Source organism: Euprymna scolopes, chromosome 26, assembly GCF_053919585.1.
Source record: "Euprymna scolopes isolate OS-2025 chromosome 26, ASM5391958v1, whole genome shotgun sequence".
NCBI classification, from domain to species: Eukaryota; Metazoa; Mollusca; class Cephalopoda; order Sepiida; family Sepiolidae; genus Euprymna; species Euprymna scolopes.
In genome coordinates this window covers 16,808,694-16,834,322 of record NC_136507.1, presented here as the reverse complement: position 1 = coordinate 16,834,322, position 25,629 = coordinate 16,808,694, and the positions used below count along the sequence as shown (strand labels likewise).

The following is a 25,629-nucleotide window of genomic DNA, read 5'->3' as shown; positions in this document are numbered from 1 at the left end:
TGCTCACGGGGGGATGGGCGTAATTAAATCGTAATAAACAAGTAAGCTTTTAATATCAATGTTAGAGCGAGAAAATATCTTAACTTTATAAGTATATACAAGATTGCAAATATAAACCTGAAACACGGAATTGTCGGATGCCCAACATTTTTGTGTAAAAGTAAAACCACCAACATTTTACGCATTATTAGCCACGTCATACCTACAATTGTATACACTTTTTACGGATGTTGCTAATCGCTTTAATTGAATCAGGGAAGCAGCATTTTTTTGCTATTGTTTATGTTAATTTTATCAATTAGAGGCCTCCATACATTTTTTTAAAATAGGCGCTCAAATCAAGTTGACCCTCGCTAGAAATAAACATCTTTTAACAATTAAAATAATTTCAAGTTGTAGTTAAATTTGCTATTTTATAATTGCAAATAGTAATTTTTTTTAAATATATTTTTTTTAAATTGGAAAACCTTATTCAAAAATCTATGTTTAAAACTTTATATCGCGGAATATTGGAATTTTATTTCTATTTAAATCTTTTAAAAAGTAATTATTTTTTAGAATTTTATTTTATTTTTGTTGTAATTTAACTTATTATAATATATATTATTGAGAAAAAAAAAACGTAGATTTTTTTTTTTAAATCATAAGAATATTGATTTTATGCCCATTTTTTTAAATTTACAACTTCAAGGTAAGTAAATTTTGTAAAACGTTTCAATTTTTATGGGCCTAAATTATTTTGTTTAGTTTTCGTAACATGAAATATAGGGGTGGGGGTAGAACGCCTAAAATATATATTTTATCTCATATTTAATGAAACCTACTTTTAATATGTAAGTTAAATTAAGTATGAATAACTATCGAAAATTTCATGAAACTCTGACCATTAGTTATCTTTTGTTGAATTTTTTTAACATAGGTATGTTTACGCTTTCAAAATGATCACTACATAGGAACGTTGTTGTAAGGCGTCGTTAATGTAAACACGATTTTTGTCTCGCATTTTCATTATTTTCGTAATTTTTTTTTTTTTTCTTTTGCTAATATTAATTAGCAGTTTATTTCAAGCTTCTTTTAAATAGTACAAAAGTTAGGATGATTAAATTCAATTACAGTTACATACACCGGTCCGTGTTATATATAGAGAGCGGGGGGGGGGGGTTTAAATCTCTGGCGCGCATTGGAGGTTCCTACTGAACTGTGGCTATTTTTAAGCATTGAACTTAATTTATGGTGAACTTTGTTTCAAAAACTTTCGATTCGGTTCCTGTATGTTGGTTGTCGCCTTAAGCTCTAAGACGCAACAAGGGAATATATTGCGTCTTGCTTTTGCGGCCTTGATTATAATTTATGACTGCATGTAAATTATATGGTGTTTTAGGAGTTCAGGCATAGTACTAATAATCACTGCGCTATTTAACTACCAACAAACAAGCAAAAAATCTCTATGATTGACCCTGATATGAGGTGGGATGTATATTCCAAAGACTAAATAAATACTGCCAGGCACTCCGTTTTTAAGGGGTCAGGCAGTGTAGCGAATTGAACTAACCCCGAGACAGAATTGGAACTAAAGTAAATAAAAAATAGCACTAAAGTAAAAGTGGTTGGGGTGGGGATATACCAAAGCTATTATTTATTTATTTATTTTCCATTGGTGTTGATGACATGAGATGGTGTTGATTTCAATCTCAGTTTTGTTTTTCTTCGTTTTCGTTCTCGCAGATAATATATCCCCCCCCCCATTTTTTTTTTTTTTAAGTGTCATTTGTGGAGAAAGAAGTTCATATATCAAGGTCCCCACGTCTCTAGTGAAGAAAAAAAAAATTTCGCTTGCTTTTGCTTTCTTTTGGTTTTTAAACCCGAATTCTTGCTAAGGAGGCAAATATTACCATTTTTAAATTCTGTGGACAAAGGTTCTAAAAATATTGGCAAACATGGAAAGATGTTAAGTATTTGAAAACAGTAGTAGAAATTGAACCAACCGCGGGGTTTTTGGTTTAACCCTGACAAAAGACAAACCTGATCAAAAGAACATTTACAACAACCATGCCTTTTCTTGCGAGTCGCCAGGCGAATATTATTTTTGCTTGTTTTCTTCTAACTTCATGTGTCATACAGACGATAAGGTACGTTTATATTTGATATATTTAATTAAATGATGTTTAAATAAAACTCAAATTTCTCCACAGTCATTCTTAAACTTTCGATGGAGTTTTCAGGCTGTCACGTGTTTTAACTATGGTTTGGCACTTATAAGAAATGGTTATCCAGATCGTTTCATTTCTTATGGAATCAGTTCCGAATATTGACGGAGTCAGTCCCGGAAATCTCTGAAGCAGTTTATGATTTGAAAGCTGCAAAAATAAATAAATAAATAAAAGGCAGACGGCACTAAGCATGCGAAGAGTTAGGTTGGGTTAGAGTTTTAAAAATTAGCTCCTAAAAAAAAAAAAAAGAAAACTGAGTCGGCAATTTCCGAGTTTCTTCCTCAATATTCGGAATTAACCCCATAAAAACTGAAATTCCCTGGATACTCATTCTTTACAAGTACCGTTTTTATTTATTTTTTTTTTTTATGACGATTATCAACAAATAAATTTCAATTTTTGGTAAATTTCAATTTCAGTCACCCAAATTATTGATAGAAAGGTACTTAGTTTATGAATCTTGATGAAATAATAACGTTATTATTTAGAAAGCCATTCCTAACACGGGAAGGGGGCTTTGTTAATTATTCTGTACTTTCACCTAATAATTTAATAAACAAAAGATACTGTAAAAATTGGATTTAACTTGAAAATCTTATATAAAAAATATCACAACTCGTAAACTGCGCAAGTACTTTATTGGGAAATGGATTTCGGCATTACTCCCAGGCAATTATTCCCACTCTGCCGCCTGTCCCATCGCCTAAATGTTACAATACATCCCTATGCTTATTTGACAGGCAGGCACTTCCGCGGAATGTGCCTCGATGAACTTACACAATCAAAAATACATCCGACTAGCAGCAAAATCCCACCCCCTTCACAATAAAGTCTCCCAAATGCCAAAATTTTTTATCGTCTAATAGTTTCTTTCCTCGAACAGCTTGCCTTTGAAAGCTCCCTCTCTGTTCCCTGTTTTCCTGACTGTACAAACATGCAGAAATTTTAATGTAATGTGAACAAACATTTTATGGTTTGTTTTACAATTCACAGAGATCCGAAAAAGTAATTAAAAAAATCAAGCATATAACAAATAAATGTTACCAAAGGCGGGATAAGTTACTCTTCTACCTATCTGGGTGGGCTTTTAGTGTTTTTACTTAAATGTTTATTCAGTTCGAAAAACAAGCAAAGTCAACCAGTAAATGAGCACAAGGAAAAATGGCCGCGTAACAAATACATTGCAACCATTTTTCCTTGTGGTCACGTACCAGTTGACTTTGCTTTTTCGAATCTCTATGGATCATAAAACAAATCCACATTTTGCTACACCACTCCCAATTAGGGTGCCTCCTATAAATCTTGTCCTAACCATAGTAGTTCTTTACGCCTTGATGGCAATATACCTTGTTTGGTGTGAACAAAAAATAAATTTAAAAAAAAAATAATTAACAAAATAACGTTTAAAAAACGCTAATTCATGGCAAGCTTCATCGTACGCGTGAAATGCCAAAATGAAAAAAAAAAAAAAAAAAATAGCCAAGAAAAATATAGTCACCATCTTTACAAAGAAATTGAATAACAGTATAGCTAAGAAAGACCGGTGACTCAATTTCATCATTTTCTAGTTAAAGGACTTTTTTCCGCTTGACTAGGAACGGTGTGTAGTATATGTTCTGATACTGCGTTTCATATTTTATGTTCGCAACCAGTTAAAGCAGATCCTTCCAGACCGAGGAAATTTTTATTTTGTCCCAATCCAAAGAGACCCTTTTTGGGATGCTGGATTTTTCACACATTAAATAAAAAATTTTAAAAAAAGGCGATCTTGTATCTAACTCTATCCATACGTGAGAAAAAAAGTAAATAGAGACAAAATTATAAACTTGAGTTATCGCTCTTCATTAGCTTTCTGGATTTGTTTGTAAAGATGGCGACTATATTTTATTCCGAGCTAGTTTTCATTTCAGCGTTTCAAGTGTACAATGTAACTTGCTTTCTTTTTTTCTTCTTTTTCTCCTTTTTTTATTTTTCTTTTCCTTTTTTTTTTTTTTTTTTTTAAACTGTTTGGTTATTTTGCAGAATAGACAACAAAACGAAAACGTGGTAAAAATGCACAGTGACATCTATTGAATGGAGGGAAGGTGCTTGTAGTGGGACGGGGGTCCCAAATTCTAGCATCGCTTTCACCTTTCAGTTTGTGAAAAAATTAGGTCACGTGGTACTCGGCCGACGGTGTCACTGAAAATAACATAGCCGCCGCCTCTTTTTTAATCAGTGTAGTTTTTCAAGCACCCCCTCCTCCCCTATTAAAAATCTTTTAAAAGTTTCCCCCACGCATTTCTTTTTATTTGCAAACAAGAATTTTCGAGCATTTTTTTTTTACTACTATGCCCACCGTCGTTCCGCATTTTGACAAACGAAAAAAGTATTGAATTTCAAGTGAAACAAATATTACTAACGTAATTGTCATGTCGCAAATAGTAACATATCCAAAAATTATGGAGATTTAAGGTAGAAATATGCGCGCTTGCGCATACAGCAATGGCCACCATTTAGAAATTACATTGCTTAATATCCAGAAAACTATTTATTTGCAAAAAAATTAAATGCGATATTCGTTTTCTCCATACCCAAAAACCTACAGTAGTCGTCATTTTAAAGGCAGTTGTTAAGGTGGAAAGTAAGTCAAAATTTACAATAATTATTGATGAAAAACTGTTTTCGATAAAGTTTATATGAGGAATAAATTTTGTCTGACATTTTGAATTACGTTCGTCACATGACGTAGGCAACAGAACTTGATTATCTCCCCTGTTAACTTATTTCCATTTTAGTAAGTGTAATGTAGTGATTTCGCTTCTTTTCACAAATTTCCTTTTTCATTAATAATTACTTTTTCCCTTATCGTTTTTCATAATTTTTGGATATGTTACTATTTAAGATGTGATAATTACATAGGTAACATTTGTTTTACTTGAAATTCAATTTTTTTTTTCATTTGTTTAATATAGAAGCGCCTGCAGTTTGTTACTGGGGTCTTATATAACCAAAAATATAAAAGCTAAATTCTGTCTAAAGTCTGTCACGGAAGCTGAACTGCTTCCAAAAAAACTTTGTTGTTTTATGGAAATGTGCCTTGCTTTATGCATAGTGCATCTTCAACAAAAAATTGTTTTTGAACTTTTCACCTCTGTTATATATATATATATATATATATATATATTTTTACAAACGAGTCATCATGTATCGAAGCCTGGAGGCCACTTGAGGATAAGGGTTAATGAGTGTACAGTAGTCTATGGGACAATATCATAGTAATCGTTAGTAGTAGAAATTTGGTAAATTGGATTATTTAAGGAGATGTCTCATCAAGAAGTTGTTTACACTGGACTTGAAGACGACCATATTGTAGTCAGCTGCAAAGCAGAGAAACAGAAGAGAGTTCCACAGGCGTGCAGTTCTAAGAAAGACGTTTTGTTCATGGAATCTACGTTTAGGTTTAGGCACAGATAAAAAGTGGGGGAAATTATTGATAGTAGTTTCTGATAGATGAGAGTTTTTCATGAAATTTTGGTGAGGGGAAGCATAGATTAGAGCTCAGACGATCACTTACCATGAAAAAAAATGATAAAGCAGAGACAGGCTCGCAACATCTCTTCTGTAGGAAAGAGGTTGCAAGAAAGAGAAAAAGGCATCCCTCACTAGGCTACAAAGTCTATTTTGAACTCTATCAAGGCAGGATAAGATCTTTCTAGCAGCTTCTTCCCAGATGTGACAACAGTATTCCATCCTAGGACGTACTTGGCTCTTATACAGGTAGAAAATTGCATCAGCAGTGAGATATCTACTGGAGCAATAGAAGGATCCCAACATTTTTCCAGTGAGATTGGCAACGGATTTGATGTACGTGTTCCATTTCAGATCAAGAGTAAAGGTCAGACCCAGAAGCTTATGAAAACATGGAGCCTCCCCATGACGAGAGCCATTCATTTCAGTTGACGCCAGATGGAGATCAGAGCATTGATGATGTAAAGATAGAAGCTTGGTTTTAGATGCATTGAAATTAACCAGACACCTCTTTCTCTATTGTACCACGTGCTCAAGATCAGAGGAGAGAGAGAATCAGAGAGAACTTGGTCATTTACGGCCTTTGAAGTATTGACATAGATAGTAGTGTTGTCAGCATAAATGTCTATGAATGATCTTAGGATGTGATTTGGGAATTTATTGATGTGGATCAGGAAGAGAGTTGGGTCCAGGATAGACCCCTGAGGGACTCCAGCATTAATACTGTGAGCTTCTGATTTCTGCCCATCAACCACTACTCTTATGAACCTAATTGAGAAGACATTTCCAGCTATACAATAGCTGGAGATTTTCTCAAATAGACCTTAATGCTATACCCTATCAAAGGTCTTTGATATGTCAAGAGCAATTGCCCTGGAAAGGAAGCCTCCATTGAGAGATTTGCTAATCCTATGCGATATATATCGGTTGGCACATCTGCTGTAGATCTAGCAGAACGGAAACCATATTGCATTTACCTAAGAATGTAATTTTTGCTGAGGTGGTTGACTACTTCTCTATTTAACACAGATTCCAGCAACTTACTCATGATGAACAGAAAAGACTTATTGATCTGCACTGAAAGGGAGATGACCGATCACTTGAATTCTTAAATATGGGGCATACTGATGAGTTTTTTTAGGGTGTTGGGAAGCAATTCTCCTTAAGACAACACTTAAACAGCTTTGTAAGTATGGGAGCTAGTTCCGGTTGAAGCTTTTTCAGCACTATAACTTTTGATTTTGATGTAATGGACACAGAAGACTTTCAGTTCTTATATTTTTACTGGTTCTCGTGTAGTTGTTGCCTCCCTGATTCTACTTTCGTTTTTTTTTTTTTTTTGCTCACATGCTCCTATTTCGAATTCGTAGCAGTGGGCCGACATCAGTGGACTTTTTTTTTTAAATATCAAATCGGTCATTAACAATTTTTGTTTTTGTTAAAGTTTAACCTATTTCAAACTGATTTAGGTTATTCCACAATAAAAACAAATTAAAACAAAAATCATTTTTTTCTTATTTCGAATTATTTAATCAAGTAAAAATTCCACTTTTTATCGATTACTAAGTATAAAACAGTTATTTTTTTTAAAGTATTTTAAAGTTAAATTCAGTTTTTACGATATTTTTGTTTATTAAATTGTTAGGTAATTTGCTAGAATAACTTTTTAAGTAAAAAAATGGAATTTTTGCTGAATTTAATAATTTGAAAAAAGAAAAATGACTTCTATTTTGATTTAATTATTTTTGTCATGCTATAATATTATATACAGAACAATCACGTTGGCACATCGGTTCCCACCAGATCACCAAAGTTAAGCAACGTTGAACCTGACCAGTACCAGATGGGTGACCACTTGAAAAGGCGAGGCGTTGTATGTACTGAATTTAACTTGAAAATGTTGTGAAAAAAAATAACTGTTTTAAATTCAGTAATCAAGTAAAAAGTGGAATTTTTACTTGATTAAAAAATTCGAAATAAGAAAAATTAATTTTGTTTTAAATTAATTATTTTTATTGTGTAATAATTTAAATCAGCTTGAAATATGTTAAGCATTTATAAAAAAAAAAACATTGTTAATGACTGTTTTGGGAGAAAGAAAAAAATCCGCTGATGTTGGCCCGCTGCTACGTATTCGGATTAAGGGCATGTGAGGGAGAAAAAAGCGAAAGTAGAATCAGGGGGGCAACAACTACATGAGAACCTTTCTAATCCTCATCATACTTTCTCCAAAATTAGTTCATGTTGTTTATATCGATGTTCATTCTAAGGGTTAATTCAATGATATGTCATTTGCCGCGACACTGTCGACCGAGTACCATGTAACCATACTATTTCTAAACTGAAACGAAGCTAAATTTTGGGAACCTGTCCCGTTGCAAGTACCTATTTTGTTTGATTTTCGATTTTTGAGCGATTATTGAGACTCCATATATGAACGTCTCATGTCAATCATTCTTTTTTCTTGTTCTAACTTGACACACGGCATTACTTTTTTTTTTAATCCCATTTTCATCCCAAACAAAGCACAATGCCACTTTGATGTAGAAGGCTACTATCAGGGACATAAGTTCCAGGAATACTATATAGGGAGTTGAGCAGTAAGATGTCTGTTCACATTACACTTGAACTTCTGCATGTCAGTACAGTTGGGAAAGCAGGAACCCTGAAGGGAGTTTCAAAGTATAACAGATTCTGGGGAAAAAACTATTAGAGTAGAAGATATTTGTAGAACAGGCAGAGGGATGCAACATTTCGTTGATAAGACAGAGGCCGAAGCTTAGATGACAGTTCAGGACCTATCAGGTTGGCGACTCTCTTTTGAGCCTGTCCAGGAGGGAGAGACTTGTAGCAGATGCACCAGCCAAAATGAGACAACAATACTTCATACATGGGCGAATGGTGGCCTTGAAGAGGTACAGGATACCTCCAGGCTTAAGTAACTTTCTAGCATGGTAGAGAGAGCCCACCTTCTTCGCAGCGGTCCTGGCAATGCTCTCAATGTATTTGTTTGAACTCATATTCCCTGTGAACATTAAACTGAGCAATTTGAAAGAAGTATTGCATCTTTGGCGATAGCTATTGGTGATTGGGAAGGTTTCTTGTAATTATTGAAGGAAACAAGCTTAGTCTTGGCAGCATTGAATGTGACAATCCATTTTTGTCCCCATTTCACTACAGATTGGAGGTCTTTCTCTATTGTTTTTGATATTTCCTTATACATGTGTTCATTTGTTTTCCTCTTGTGCCTGTTATAGAGCATGGTGTCATCAGCAAATATACCCATCTCCCTACTTGTGTTTCAAAGTAAATAAACGCTTTAAAATAAGTTTAACTGACAAAAAACTTATTCAGCTAGGAAGAAGAGTAACTTATCTTGCCTTTGGTAACATTTATTTGTTATATATTTGTTTTTGCTTTTTTAACACTTTTTCTTTTTTGTTGCTTGTACTGCAAAATGTCCTATGGTTTAAGTAAAAACTAGTGGGAAGTGTGGAAATTCCAAAGCGAACTCATTCATATGTAATATATTGATGTTGGCATTCTGTGGATGTTCAGCCTAAATGGAGACACCCTGATATTAATGTTAAAACTGCAAAAGTATTTATCTAGGCTAGCAGGGATGCCCGGTGTAGCCCGGTTGTAAAATATGCTTAAATATATTTTAATTTATACAGATCTCATATATATTATTATAGAGTCAATTTTCTAGCGATTCTTATGTTATAAAGTTGTGATTTCAAAAGAAAAAAAATTTTTCTATATGACTTGGGTACATCAGTTTGAATCGAAACCGAAACCAACACTTATGAAGAAAATAAAATAAAATAAAAACACACACACATATATATATATATATATATATATATATATATATATATATATATATATATAAAAACTTGAGTTCCTTCAACTATAATCGAAACCGAAACCAAAACTTATGAAGAATTCTTGGCAAAATTATTTATTACAAGAAATGGAAGGTCATCTATCTATAATATAAATCTCACTGGTCTGTTTAAATATATGTATGTATGTATCACAAAAACTTTTGACAGAGGCAACGGATTTTCACGAGAGCGATATCATTTTAAAGCTCGATTCTTCGAACGACAAATATCGAAAAATTGGCCAAAAACATTAATTCCTTCCGGTTTGGCGATGGGCACAACAGTTAACACGTCACGTTTTTTTGTTTTTTTTACACTTTCTTTTCCTCTTTCGCAGTACGGGTTATAGCCTGCCTACTACTACTTTTTTTTTGTCTTTTTGCGTTTGGGCACCCAGACCAGTCTTCTTCTATAATATAAATCTCACCTGTCTGCTTAAATGCATGTATGTATGTGTGTATGTATATTTGTACGTCTTGCAAAAACCTTTGACAGACGTGACGGATTTTCACGATATCAGTATCATTTTGAAGCTCGACCCTTCAGATGATAAATATCAAAAAATTGGCTAAAAACATTAATTCCTTCACCCTTAACTGGGCACTTTCCTACAGGGAGGGGGTCGCTTTTTCGCCGATATTTTCGAAAGTGATCTCCTTCTTTTTGATTGATTAGCCTTAATTTAAACATTTGTCACTTCCGGTTTGGCAATGGGCATAACAGCAAAGGTGCCACGTTTTTTCTTCACATCCTTTTCCTCCTTCATGGTACGGGTTCAAGCCTGCCTGCCTACTATCACTTTTAATAATTTTTTTTTTTTTGCTCAACACACACTTCCAACACCCAGGCAACGCTGGGCACCCAGGCTAATCTTCTATAATATAAATCTTACCTGTCTGTTTAAATGTATTATGTATGTATGTATGTATGTCTGTCTCGCAAACACTTTCGACAGAGGCGACAGATCCTGACAAGATTGGTATCATTTTGAAGCTCAACGTCTCGGACGAACAATATCGAAAAATTGGCCAAAAACATTAATTGCTTCACCCTAAACTCGGCCGTTTTGTACAAGGAGGGGTCGAGTTTTTTCGCTGATATTTTAGCAAGTCATCGTCACTGTTGGATTGAGTTCAGTTAATTTCAATGCTTTTGACTTCCGGTCCGTCATGGAGACATCAGCTAAGATGTCAGATTTTCTTTCACTTTCTTTTCTGCCTTCGCATCACGGGTTCAAGCCTACCTGCCTACTACCACTTTTTTTTTTTTTTAACACCTTTCTTCATCCTGGCTGCTACTGTTGTTTTGATTCCCTCCCTATGCTTCTACCATTTTTTTTAACACCTCTCTCCACATTCATGGGTTCGAGCCTGCTTACCTACTACCATTTTTTTTTTTTTTTTTTTTGCTCAACACACACCTCCAAACACCCAAGCAACGCCGGGCACCCAGGCTAGTAACAATTAAACGACAGTCACTCGGAATAAAAAAGATGTAAGCGTGTCACAAAATAGCACACACACTATGCTATATATGGATAAGTTGTTTGACAATAATCAAAGCCTATTTCATTCCAAATAATTTAGACTACTGAAATAGCTATGAATCTTTTTTGCAATTTAAAAAGAAAACTTTAACTTGAAAACGTTTTAATTTTTTTTTTTTTTTTTTTTTTTTTAGAAATTGACATGTTTTATTTTTTATTTAATTCTTTGCTATAAAATCAAAAATGAACCACAGTAGAAGAGCTTTGGCGGTATTTCTTAGAATAGTCAACAAAACAAAAACGGGTGAAAAAAATAAATATACAACAAATAAATGTTACCAAAGGCAAGCTAAGTTACTCTTCTACCTAACTGAATAAGTTTTTTGTGTTTTAACTTATTTTAAAGCGTTGTGCTGTTGCTTGTTGTAGCTGGTTTAATGTTGGCGATGTTGATTGTTTGTTTGTTGAGCATTATTCATGGTGATTTTTGTCGTCATTTGTTTCCCCAATATCTTTCTATTAGGAATATTAGGATATCGAGTACTTACGGGAGGAACTATGTGAAGGTTGCCAACATTCCTAAGTGAACATGTTTCTATGGAACAAATTGGGTTTGAACTTGGCACACCCAGGTTGCCAGCCCACATTGTTAACCACCGAGCCACCATCATCTCCCTGGCGATGCTAATAGTTGAAGTTCATGTTAGCATAAGAACTAGTGTTGCAACAATTAATTGGAATCTGAATCAGGAATCGGAAAAATTTTTACATTTTTTACTTCCGAGTGATTGTCATTTAATTGTTGCTAGCCTGGGTGCTTGCCGTTTCCCGGATGTTTGGAGGTGTTTTGGGGGTATCAGAATCGGAAAAATTTTTGCATATTTTCTGATACCAAAAATGATTCCTTTAATTATCTTTTTTATTTGATCTTGTTTAAAACGAAATCTTCCACTACTGGTAATAATAATAAACATTTATTAATTTTAAACTACCAGTAAAAGTAAAATCTATAGATACCCCCCCCTACTAATTTGTTTTTATGTTTGAGAAAATATATGCATATTCAACATGTGCTTTTATGGTAATCAGAAAAAAATTAACAACTTTATAGTTAAATATTTACAGATTTATAAAGAATCAGAATCGGAAATTGTATCAGAATCAGGAATTTAGTATGGAATCGGTGATTGTATCAGAATCGGGAAAAATATTGGAATCATGTCATAATAATAGGAAAATCTAGGTAATATTACTCCAGTACCTGGTTGTTGTTTGAGAAGGCTTGTATTGGTGTGGCAAAGACAGGAATGTATTCCCCAACGAAGATCATAGCTGAGATTGAGTTATCCATTGGTGATAACGGAGTTGTTATATTACAATGATACCAATTGTTATACCTCAACTTCTGGTATGAGTTATTGTAAATAAGTGAGTGTATGGAAGCATGAAAGACAGACATAGAAGTTTAGATTGAAACTTTTATTTTGGATGGTATTGTCCTTTGTTAATTGTCAGGAGGTGCCACTGTCCACCGAGTCGAGAGAGGTAGTTCGTTTAATGAAGATAGCAGACCACGTTCCTGGAGCTGTTGATCATATTGTTGATTGCTGGCGGTGATGGCGGCAGTGTTGCTGATTGTTGAAAAAATAGTGGCGACAACGCTACTGCTGCTGATTGTTACGGAGATATCGACGATGACGACTGCACTCCTTGAGGTCTGGGTACACATTGCTATTTACGCTTTGCACATGTAAATCTGGAAAGATATGCAATGCAACAGAATGCTTGTGCGGTATAATGATATTTCAAATAAATTCATTTTAGATAAAAACACTATTATGTACTTATGTGTTGAAATTATTAACAATACATACTTATGTGTTGAAATTATTAACAATACGTACTTATGTGTTGAAATTATTAACAATACGTACTTATGTGTTGAAATTATTAACAATACGTACTTATGTGTTGAAATTATTAACAATACGTACTTATGTGTTGAAATTATTAACAATACGTACTTATGTGTTGAAATTATTAACAATACATACTTATGTGTTGAAATTATTAACAATACGTACTTATGTGTTGAAATTATTAACAATACATATTTATGTGTTGAAATTATTAACAATACATATTTATGTGTTGAAATTATTAACAATACGTACTTATGTGTTGAAATTATTAACAATACGTACTTATGTGTTGAAATTATTAGCAATACGTACTTATGTGTTGAAATTATTAACAATGAACAATGAAATTATTAACAATGAGCAATGAAATTATTAACAATGAACAATGAAATTATTAACAATAAACAATGAAATTATTAACAATAAACAATGAAATTATTAACAATGAACAATGAAATTATTAACAATGAACAATGAAATTATTAACAATGAACAATAAAATTATTAACAATAAACAATGAAATTATTAACAATAAACAATGAAATTATTAACAATAAACAATGAAATTATTAACAATGCCAAAAATAATATTAAAAAAATATGTTTGTTTTGCTTTCCATTCAATTTTTTCCTCAATAACATCACCTATCACATGATTCCTACTTTCATTTCCTCTATTTACATAATTATTTTTTTCTGTTGCTAAAAATGTCCGACGTGATTATATTTCTCTTGCTGCCATAAACCTCTTAAAATCATAAGTCATTTCTTGTCATAATTTGAAAATATTTTATTCATGGTTTATTAATGACGTCTCGTTTTTTTATTTCCAACCCTAAGTTCATCCAAGGTGCTTGTTGTGGCCCCCAAACTTTTCCGTTGCGGCGAAGAAGAAAGAATTTTAATCAGCGCCTTTGGCATTAACAGCCGCATTCCATTCCAAGTGCTTTTGGAACATTCGACTCATGGAAATGTGATTTCAGACCAGAAGATTTATGTCAGTGAAGGTAAGACGAACATTTCCATTTTGTTGTTCTCAAATGAGAGTCATTTGGCTCCCAGGAGATGAAAAAATCATGTTATGACATAATGTTATAAGTTATATATTTTGCTGGAGATTATTTCCAACAAATAAGAACACTGCAGTCTAGGATTATCTCCAGAAACTAAGACATCACTAATCTCTAATTATCTTCAGTGACTAAGAACTCCTTAGTGTAGGATAATCTCTGGTAGCTAAAAACACCATAGATTTAGGATTATCTATGAGAGTTAAAACGCATTAGTCCAGGATTAACTGTGGTGGCTAAAATTCCTTAGTTTAGAATTATCCCTAGCCCCTAAGGTCTCTTTTGTTTTAGGATTATCTCTGATGGCTAAAATCTCCTTAATATAGGATTATCTATGCTTGATAAAAACTCCTTATGGATCTAGACTGCAATTTTCTATACAATTTTTTCTGGCTTCCTGATTAATGATAGCTTCACTTTAGTTTTTGCTAAATACTCCTTTGCCAGTAAGCAAAGTTTGTGCTGGATGATGGAAGTCTTTATTCATTTTTAAAGACGCAAAGCAAAAAGAAAGACTTGATTAGCTTATTTCCCACATCTCACTTGTGACTTTCTGCAACATAATTTCTTTAAACACGTCTGTTTTTTCTTACACACACAATGCAAAGATTAGTTTATTGCATTGTTAATTAGTTCATGCATTGGATTAATTTATTTACAACATCTCACTCAAGACTTCCTGTGACATCATCTCCTTAATCATGTCATCTGATTTCTAATGGAAAATTTCCCTTTTTACTATAACAGTGATCCTTTCCCTCACCTTTCCTATTACTTCATTTTTTTTTTCTTTATTGCTCTTTTCCAGATCAACCAGGTATGGCAAACCTGACTGTTACCCTGGGCGACCTTGCCCATCGGATGTCTTCATCTTCTGATGTTGGAGAGGAAAGTCATTTTGTGAATCTTGTTATCACCTCGGATATCTTTAGGCAAACGACCGAGATCCCCGTTGAACTGAACACAGGCTTCATCTTTATACAAACAGACAAACCAATTTATAATCCGTCACAAACTGGTAAGTGAACGTACCAACTAACGTTGGGTTAGTGCCCTGCCTAGCCATCTGTGGCATTCATTTTAGGTGGGTTGAACCAGCTTCCTTTTATGGGAAAATTTCTACCAAATATCAAATTCACAAGCTATTCCCAGTTGCATGTATATCTAGTTCAACGAGATTTGATATTAGTCTTTGCAGTTTATTACCGGGTGGTGTTGCCTTCCTTCCACATACAGCACTTGGTATTACCAAATGATCACCCACCTGGTACTGACCAAACTCAACGTTGCTTAACTTTGGTGATCTAATGATAACTGCTGTATCAATATGATTATGCTATATAATCAGGTTAGTGGTTGTAGGAATGATAAAGTTATTTCCCTTTTGTAGAATGGAGCTCGTGCTTTTAGGACAAAGGGATCAGGACCCCACACCTCCACCCACCCCCACTGAAAAATTTGTGGCTCTCTCTTCAGAAAGTTCGAGGGTTAGATTTTCATTCTGTCTCTTTTGTTTGCTGTTCCACAAACTGAAGAGACAGAGTTTTGGCTTAGCCCCTACAATATCCATGGGTGACTGCAAGTAATTCCTAGTGGATTTCATATGACTTATTTACCTTTTATTATAATTATGTACATTCAATTGCTTTTGGATGTGTATTAAATGTATTTACAAATTATCTTATATGCGGCACAATCAAGTTAACACACCAGTTCTTGCCAGATCACCGAAGTTAAGCAATGTTGAGCCTGGTCAGTACCAGATGGGTGACCATGTGGGAAGGCAAGGTGCTGTACGTACCGTGAGGTAAAATACCAAGTTGAGAAACTGGTATGGTTTATCCGTCTCTAGAAGGAAGATGGGACTCTCTTAAGCCATGGTAGGCAACCCATCTAGTGATGCCGTCACGATAAAAAATATCCTTGATAGGCCTGACGGAGCATCAAGTATTCAGCTACCGACAAGATTTGAATTACACTAAAAACTTATGTAGTGAATTCAATGTCGGCTACGGCCATGCTGGATGGATGGACAAATTATCTTGCATGCTTAGTATTTATGCAGAATAAACTATCGTTGAGATTTTCCCCGCAGTTTACGTAAAACACTGGAAGGTGGCGAACGAAAGTTATGTGATTTTTTTTTATTCATGCAAATGCCGGACATTTGTTCTTTTATTTTTCAATAAAAAATATATTATTTCTAAAACACTCTTGAAACACTCATCGGTTTTTTACACTTTATTTCTTTTGGACAAAGGGATGTTATCATGAAATATCAATCATCCTGGCCCCCCCAAAATAGTAAGTCTCCATTTACTGATTTTTTATATATGATGCTATTTGTGACTTTGAAAAATAAATAGACGTTTGTCTATTTTTGTTTCATTTTCCACACCACTTCTTACACTGGTAACCCACATTGCTATAGCCTTCTAATACACTTATATTTTATTTAACAGCAATGCTTCAAGCAAACTACCTTTCCCTTTTGTATTATTTCTGTTTTTACAAAAATAATTCAATCAAAAATTAATTGTAAAATGTGAACAATATTCTTCTTTGTTGTTGCAAAGAAAATACAATGTATGATTATTGGACAATTTTTAGGAGATTCGTATCAAGAAAAAACACTCATTGTAAGGTAAGTTTCACAAATAAATATTTATTTTTTTAGTAACAAATAAGTGATTGCAAACAAATAGATTTATTTGATTTTTTTAATGATTTTTTTGTTCAAATCAAGATAAATAGTTTTTTTTTAAAACCAATTATAGCAAATAAATGTTTCCTTAAATGATATTGGCTGCTGTGATTTTATTGACTCAGTAATACAGCATCTTTTAGTGTTTTACATAAACTACCCAGAACATTCTGACGATAGCATGGTCCTTCTTTAACAAATCACAGGCATGCTTATAAGGTACCACAGGGCTTATGAAAAAGAACCTGAAGTCCTACCTAACTAATATTCCTGGTGAACCAAGTGCAAAAGAGATCCAGACAATTGCACTTAAGGGAACAACGAGGATACTAAAAGGAGCTCTCAGTTAGTTTCAATAAAAAGCAGGGCAATGTTGGCAGCTGGTTTGGCTGCCCCATACCCAGCGTTACAATCTTCAAAGGAAGAAAATTAAAAAAAAAAAAAGAAAATGCACAAAAAATGTAAAATAACGTCAGTGTAAAGAAGAAGACTATAAAAAGGAGGGAAAGCATGTTAGAGAAGACAATCACGTGAGAGACGTCACAGCCATAATGAGAAGTCACGCATGGCGGGAGAACAAAGAAATAAATGTTGTTACGAAAAAGTGAGTTTGAGTTTTTACTTGTCTCTGTCTTCTTTGTGACTGAGTCTGCTACGTGTAGGTCCCGTGTCTAAACGTGTACAATGTTACACTTATTCTGCACGTCATATGTTTACTTTCTGTTCTGTTAAAGTTTGTTATGATAAACTATTAAGACATGTACAAGATGCGTTCGATAAGTTTCTAGACTTTTTTTCATATGGGCACTTTTTTTTTTACTATTCATGGGGTATGGTCCCTCACAGTTGGGAGGTTCTATTTATAAACACTGCTGCTAGGAACTGACAAATCAAATTAATTCAGGTTCTGCTACCAACCAATCAGAAACAAATATTTCTCCATAAAAATTAAACATTTTGTTTAGCAACCTTGCATGTGTTTTCTTTGTGTCAACAAGGGAAGAATCTTTTGCTCTGTGGCTACAAAATTATAAAGTTAGAGACTTGAACAAAACAACTGTCTACTGAGAACCAGTCATCTCCAGGACTTATATAAAACAACTGACCATCAGAAAAACAACTGTCTACTGAGAACCAGTCATCTCCAGGACTTATATAAAACAACTGACCATCAGAAACCACTCTGAAACTAAACATGGTTTCCAACTCGAGTACTGAGTATTGATAGTACACACATGAAACTCTAGTCGCCTTCAAAGTAATCTCCCCCAGCTTCAATGCACTTGTTGTACAATTTCAACATCTTCTGGAAGGCCCCATGGAAGTCCTCTTGTGTGAGAGTGTTAATGACCATCGTCACAGCCTCTTTCATCTCCTCGTCTCATAATGGCAGCCTCTAAGGTTTTTCTTGAGCTTAAGGAATAACCAAAAGTCACAGAGAGCAAAGTCTGGACTATAATGAGGGTGAGGAACCGTCTTGATGACCATCTTGGTCAAATAGTCCGTGACAAGAATGGAGTTGTGGACTGGTGCATTTGTGCAAATCTTTTGCATCTTCTGTTCCTCGCAAATAATTGTGTGTGTACAGTTCCCACACTGACATCAAAGTATGCACTTATTGTCTCTATAAATACACAACGGTCCTTATCCATGAAATTCTTTATTTGGCCAATCAACTCTGGTGTTCTGACTTCCTTACTCCTCCCACACCTCTCATCAATCCTCACAAACCTTTTTTTAATCTTTTATGCCACTCAAAACTGATGCTTGATTTATGCAGGATGGTCCAAAAGTAGTCTGAAGCATTCCATACGTTTCTGTGGCATTTTTCCCAAGTTTAAAACAGAATTTTATGGCATATCGTTCTTCTAAAGTGTCCTCACCTCCAGATTGCATTTTTGAAATTCATTAGCTGTGACAATCAGGCTTTAGTAGAGTGTATTTCAACTGTAGCTGTAGCTATTCATTTGAACTTGAAATCATAAAAATTGGTCAGTTATCTCATAAGATACATAGCAATAAAAAAAAAAATGTAATGTAACATGTAGCCGCAACAGAGATTGAACTCATTACACGAGTTTGTAGTGCAATTCAAATTTTGTCCATAGCTGAATACTTGATGCTTCACCAGGTCTATCAAGGGTATTTTTTATTGTGATGCCATCACTAGATGGGTTTCCTACCACAGCTTAAGAGAGGCCCATCTACCCTTAAGAGAAGGATAGAATGCGCCAGTTTCCCAACCTGGTATTTTACCTCGTGGTAACAAGCAATAACAAAACTAAATTTTCAAGAGTCTATGACAATTTTAAATGCCTGTAAAAAAAAAAAAAGTCTGGAAACTTACTGAAGGCACCTCATATATACCTTTAACCAGACACTTTTGTTATCTTTTGCTACCAACGCCTTTTTTTCTTTTTCTTTTTTAATGAGAAAAAGCTAAATCACTAGAACCGTACATCCTCTCCATTTCCCTAATTTGATTTCTCTTTCTTCCTCCCTCCCTCTCTCTCACTCTCTCTCTCTCTTTCTCTCTCATTTTATCATTCTTTCTCTTTTCCTTCTCTGAATTTTTGAGATGAGCATTGATAATTCGTTTTATTTTGATTATTCAGACTACTGTTCTTATCTCAAGTGTTATTTTCACAACGCAATGGTTGATGTAACCTCCGACTTTCTTCAAGCGTATCTTGTCAAACTCGTAAATCTGTCGAACTTGGGAATCTGTATGGAATTTCAAATGGAACCATTTATTTAATCGATGGGGGTAGCATGTTCTCGTTCTGTCAGTCAAGACTGGGTAAAAGTCCTAAGTAATTCACAATTATATTCCTGTGGTGTAATGGATAAGTTACTTCGTAAAATTTAATTCTAAGTTATACTCTTCTGGAAGTTGAAGGTTCAATCCTCAGTGCAGGCGACACTCAAACTATAATTGTTATTTGCTTAGAACTTCTACCCAGTTATATCTGAGTGAACAAGAATGCTTGTGGATTAACTAAAGAGCTCCATTCAAAGTTCCATGCGGATTCCTGAATAGAAAAATTCCCTGAGTCCAATAATATACAAAGATCTTTTGGTTAGAATGTATGAGATAACGGATGCATGTTCGGCATGCGCCCCCACCCATATACACAAATGCATATGCAAACATTTACACAAACATATATAAAAACTCACGCACAAACACATATATAAACACATATACAAATATATATTTTATACACATACACAAACACTTATACAAATGCGTACGTACACAAGCACATATAAAACCACACGCACAAACACATACACAAATGTATATTTTTATACACATATACAAAATACACAAGCACACACACACAAACACGTACAAACACGTACACAAACACATATTTTATACACAAACACATTCACAAACACAAATGCACACACACACACACACACACAAACAAACATATCTTTTTAACACATATACAAACACAAAAGACAATTCAGAAAAATATTTCGAGTCTTATAGAATTTTCTTTTACTTTCAGTGAAAATCAGGATCGTAAGTCTCAACGAACATATGTTACCTGCAAAATCTCCAATCACTTTCAGCATTCAGGTGAGTATGACCACAATTTCTATTGCAAATATCACAAGCTGTTCCTACCAGGAGTCATTTTACTTTTAATTTTTGTTGCACTTTGTTTGACAGAGGTCGTTTCCTTATTTGAGGCAATATTTCTATGAGCTGGCGGGCTTTTCTGACGTCTACCTAGTGAGGTGATAGGGACCAGTGCTTTTGTCAAAACATCATCTCGAGATAATTGCCTACCAAGGTTAAAGAATGCTTCATCTATCCATTTGTTGTTTTTATTTTAAAATTTGTTTTTCAATTAAAAATAAATGTAGAATTATTTGTTTGTTCTGTGCTTTGACACCCACCATAGTTGAGAATATACCAAGGGGGAATTCCAATTGCCTTGGCTGAGACAGGGATACAAAGCCAATATATTCACAACAAGTACAGTTTTAAGTCACTGCTTTAATACCCAGAAACATGAAGCAGTAATCAAGCCTTTCACTTCCTTGATATGATTGACCCTCAGTCACTGCTTTTTAGTGTCAAGTTTACCACTTCATCAGACCAAAAAAGGAGCTCCTTTTTTTGTCAGATGAAGTGGTATATTTGAGTTGGGATTCCACTGAAACATGTATGCACATATGTAGCCAATAATGTTTGTATAATAAACAGACCAGCTCTGTCTTACATTGAGCATTCTTTAATAACCATGCGAGTTTCATTGGATGTAGGAAACCAATCTATACAATCATTATACATATGTATGTATGTATATATATATATATATATATATATATATATATATATATATATATATATATATATATATTTCTAGGAGAAGCAAATCTCTGATTTAAAAAACCATAAAGCGGGAGACCAGTACCCGCATTAAGCTAGTCTGCAGTTTAACTTGTTGCTGGCTATCTTGCTCTTGCTTGTTGCTGGATCTCAACATTTTGAACCGAGAGAGAGACTTAGCTGTTGTACAAAGCTAAGACTCTGTAATATCATCTGTATATAGATACTCCCTCAAGCATTTGTCTATAAAAATGGTCCTGTGGCGATGGAAAAGTTGTGATGTGTGGAGGTTTGAAATGCTGGAAGCATGTAATAATTGATCGCGATGACTGTCTTCAGTGTCATGCCTGCTTGAGCGTGTGAATTCACCGATAGGAAAAAAAAAAGTCATTTTTGGGCTCATGGACTTTAAAAGTGTTTGAGGGAGTAGCACTCGTCTGACAAGACGTTTCAATCATCATATATATATATATATATATATATATATACATATATATACACATGTATTCTTTGTTCTTTGTCTTACAAAAAATAATAAATTCTTTTGATCTGAAACTCAAACATTTCACGTCATAAATTTTTAAATTCATTGAATGATTAAAATTTGATATATACGTGTATATGTATATATATATATATATGCAGATTTCCAAGTTTGACAAAATACACCTGAAGAAGGTTGGAGGTTACATCGACTGAAGCATTGTGAAAATAACACTCAGGATAAGAACAAATATAACATAGCCATTACGCTCGGAGCGTGTTCATTATAGTTTAAACCTTTCTTGGACCCCCACACTGTCTGGTACTGTCGCAAAGGAACAACCATACAAAAATAAATAAATCCGACTCGGCTTTTTTTTTCTATTTTAGCAAAAGGCATTTATTACTATCACTTTCCAAACAATGTTTGCTTCTTGTTTTTTCTAACTGTTCATTACATTTGCCATGAGTTTAACAAAATCCTGCCGTCTCAACACTAGCTTAAAAGTCTCTTGCCGCAACTGCAGAGCCACACGTCCATCTCCCACGGTTTGTTTTTTTTGCTAATACCTTTGCTAACCATCCATCCTTCGACTGCTGCTGATGTCTTTACATGTGCTTATACGTACTCTGTTACGCAAAGAATCCAAATAATACTAACTAGTAGGGCCCGTAGAAGTTCCACAGAATGAGAAATATATTTAATCAAGATGTTTTGATAAAGCTGATATTTTTCTGGATAATACACAAAAAAAATATTTTTTTGGCAGAAAAGAACAATAACATCCAGAAAATATGAGTTTCTTAACATTTCTATAAAAATAGTATCCATTGTATTTTAAATTAGCATTTCAGCCCGGCGTTGCCCAGGTGTTTGGAGGTGTATGTTGAGCAAAAAAACAAAAGCGGTTGATTTTTTTTTAACTTTCACCCCTATTATGACCCCTTAACATTTCTTGTTTGGTGCTCGAATCAAGTTATCAAGTTAGATCCATGTCCAAGGAACCTATATCTAAAATTTCAAGTGCTTAGACCAAAAATTGGCGGAGGAGTTTGGTAGAGTTCTCAAAGGTCAATTCGTTGAACTTTGACCTCTTAACAGCCAAATTTTTGGCCGAAAACGGATCAAATTTCGGGTCTGTAGACTGAAAATTGACAGAGTTATTGCATAGGAAAATGTACACAGACACACACACATGCAGACACGTTTACTTTTATAGATATATATAGATATAGAACTGACCCAAATGAGATAATTTAATAAGTACTAATAAATACTCAGAAAGTAATATTGTACTACATAGTTCAATACAAATAATAACATCATATTGTAAGAGACAGTCTTTAATTTACTCTTTCCGTTCAGCACCTCTTGGCAAACAATGTACTTTTTTTGCCCTGTTTCTTTCGAATGTTTCCTTTTATTACATAGCATAATATAGGAAGAATTTAATTCAAAGGGATGGGAATAAATAAAGAAAACCACAAAGTAAAAAATAAAATTGGTTCAAAATCCGAACCTGTGCCCATTAGACAGGGTGTAACCATGCAAATCTCTGCTCCTCCTCAACCAATTGCTTGTGATCGAAATAAAAGAAACTACCGCTAGTGTTTATTATGTGTTGAAGTATACGATTATTTAATGAGAAATGATCAGGCTGTCTGAAGAGACTGGCTTCCTGACCTAAAATGCACCAAACATTGATGTTATTGTGTTTGCCTTTCTCTTTGCAAAACTCAATCATGTTTTGCAGAAGCAGAAACAAAAACCAACAATTTTCCTCTATAAAACAATGAAAGCAAACAGCACGAATGAACATCTGAAGATATAAAAAAATTTTGAGCATAAAACCTTTTTTCAAAATTACTGCATTTGGCATTAAATAAATTGAAAAGAATTGATATGCTGTAGAACAAGTGAAGCATGAATGGTCCTCCGTGAGTGCATAGTGAACGAGGCATAAAAAAATGACTAAGTTCAGTATTTTCCCCCTCCCCATTTAGCCCTAAAAGTCCCCAGGGGTTGTCAAATCCTGGTGAAAATGAACAAAGGGCTCAATTTTAGGCCTTAACATATGTAAATTTGAGTTCTGCACTAAAAAAAAAGAAATGACTAAGTCCATCATTTACCTATGCCCCCCCCCCCCCCATTTAGCCCCAAAAGTTCCCAAGGCCTTCACATATTTAAATTTGAGTTCAGCACTATGCAAAACTACTAAATAGGCATACACAGAAAATTTTGGACAAATATGGTAAAATAGTCCCAAAAATGAAGTGTTTTTATTAACCCTAAAAGAGCCCCTGGGGTACACCCAAGAGTTATTGCAAAGTATAGACAAACAAAATTATATAGAAATCAGTTAGTTACAACTTTTCAGAAAGTTTTATAAAAATCCAAAGCACTTTTGTGCTTATTAAAAAAATAAGCACAAAAGTGTCAATTTTAGCCATTTTAACCCAAAAGGCACCCCTAGGAAGGGCAGCTGGAGTTTTCCTGGAAAATCCGTTTCTGTTACTTTTTTACTCATATCATGTTTAATGTTTGTGCAAAATTTCAAAAAATTTCAATGCATAGTTATTAAGAAAAGTACAGACAGATGAATGGACTAACGGTCAAAGGTGGATTTACAGGTCCACCCTCCTTTTGTCGGGGGACCAACAAAACAATCAAACTAAACTCCATGAATAAATATGAGAGCCATTCGAAAAGTAAAGCCTGCTATTTTTTTTTTAACTCAAAAAGTTGAAGAGCTACGAAGATGGGAGTAGTACCATTAAGTTGAGAGAGATTTTTGCGCGCCAGTGGAGGAGAAATCCTTCTAGATTGAGGCAATTTTAATTTTTGTTCCTATCTAGAGTGCCCCTTTTGGGGGAGCTGAATTTTCTCCACATTAAAAACTGACCTTGTGTCTAACTCTGCCCTCCGCAGGGAGGCAAGTAAATAGGAACCCGAAAAAGGTTGATATGCCACAAAGCAAAATAGCTAATGAGAAATGTTTTTTTAAATTTTTTTCAGAATCCCCGTGGGCTTATTTTGTATTCCCACCAGTTTAAGGTCATCCGACCATTCGTCAACACGACTTATGAGCTGACCGCACACCCACCACTTGGTAACTGGACCATTACTGCGGGATTTGCAAATGGAGTAAGTTTTTTTGTTTGTTCATAATCATTTTTTTTTGTTTTTATCCTAGATGTTAATGAGAGATGACTTATGTTTGCTACTTGTTTCTCTGACTGTACAAATATGCAGACATTTAAATGCAATGTGAACAAACATCTTGCTGCACAACTCCCTACATAGAATGCCCCATTAACAGAGTAGTTCAAGACATTGAACTTCACCTAAGAGAAGAAGTATGTGTAACAATTCCAAACTTCATATTGACTTAATAAACCCTAACCACTGTGCCACAGGTCCTTGTGGACAATTGTAGTACGAATTTTAGGAGCCTTAAACCTACTTTATTTCTAGATGTAAATATCACTAATTATTACTACATATTACTATATATATATATATATATATATATATATATATATATATATATATATATATATATATATACAGGGTGTTCCAAAAGTCTTGGGCACATTCCAAGTCCGCATAACTGCTTAATTGTGAATGGTAGTAAGATGAAAACGGTGCCATTTTAAAGCTAAATGCATTAAGTTTTTTGTAACGCTATACCAAAATATACCAGATATACCAGATGTGTTTTTTAGTTCTAGAGATATTCAATGTCAAAATGTGCCCAAGACTTTTGGAACACCCTGTATATTACTTTATTTATTACTGTATATATTATCTATTATTTATAATTAACAGTATTGTGTTAAATCCTAAACTAGTTCTACTTCGTAATTGCTAGTAATTTACTGTTGTGAATATGACGCTCAAGATGGGAACTGTAATCTGAAGAATCCAAATAATACTAATCTTCATCTAAAAAATTCTGAAACGTAATTGGGCTTCACCTAAGAGAGGAGGGTATGTTTAAT

At 34.1% G+C, this 25,629-nt stretch overlaps 1 protein-coding gene across 1 annotated transcript in view; it reads left to right on the top strand.

The window, feature by feature from the left end:
- The first annotated feature begins 1,668 nt into the window (after positions 1-1,668).
- LOC145247929 (complement C3-like) overlaps positions 1,669-25,629 on the top strand; it is a 210,974-nt gene continuing 187,013 nt past the window's right edge. The window contains exons 1-5 of the mRNA XM_080109568.1: positions 1,669-2,129; positions 13,860-14,026; positions 14,898-15,107; positions 20,315-20,385; positions 24,644-24,772. Coding sequence (XP_079965694.1) covers positions 2,050-2,129; positions 13,860-14,026; positions 14,898-15,107; positions 20,315-20,385; positions 24,644-24,772 — 657 coding nt within the window. The 5' untranslated portion in view covers positions 1,669-2,049. The remainder of the gene's footprint in view (positions 2,130-13,859; positions 14,027-14,897; positions 15,108-20,314; positions 20,386-24,643; positions 24,773-25,629) is intronic.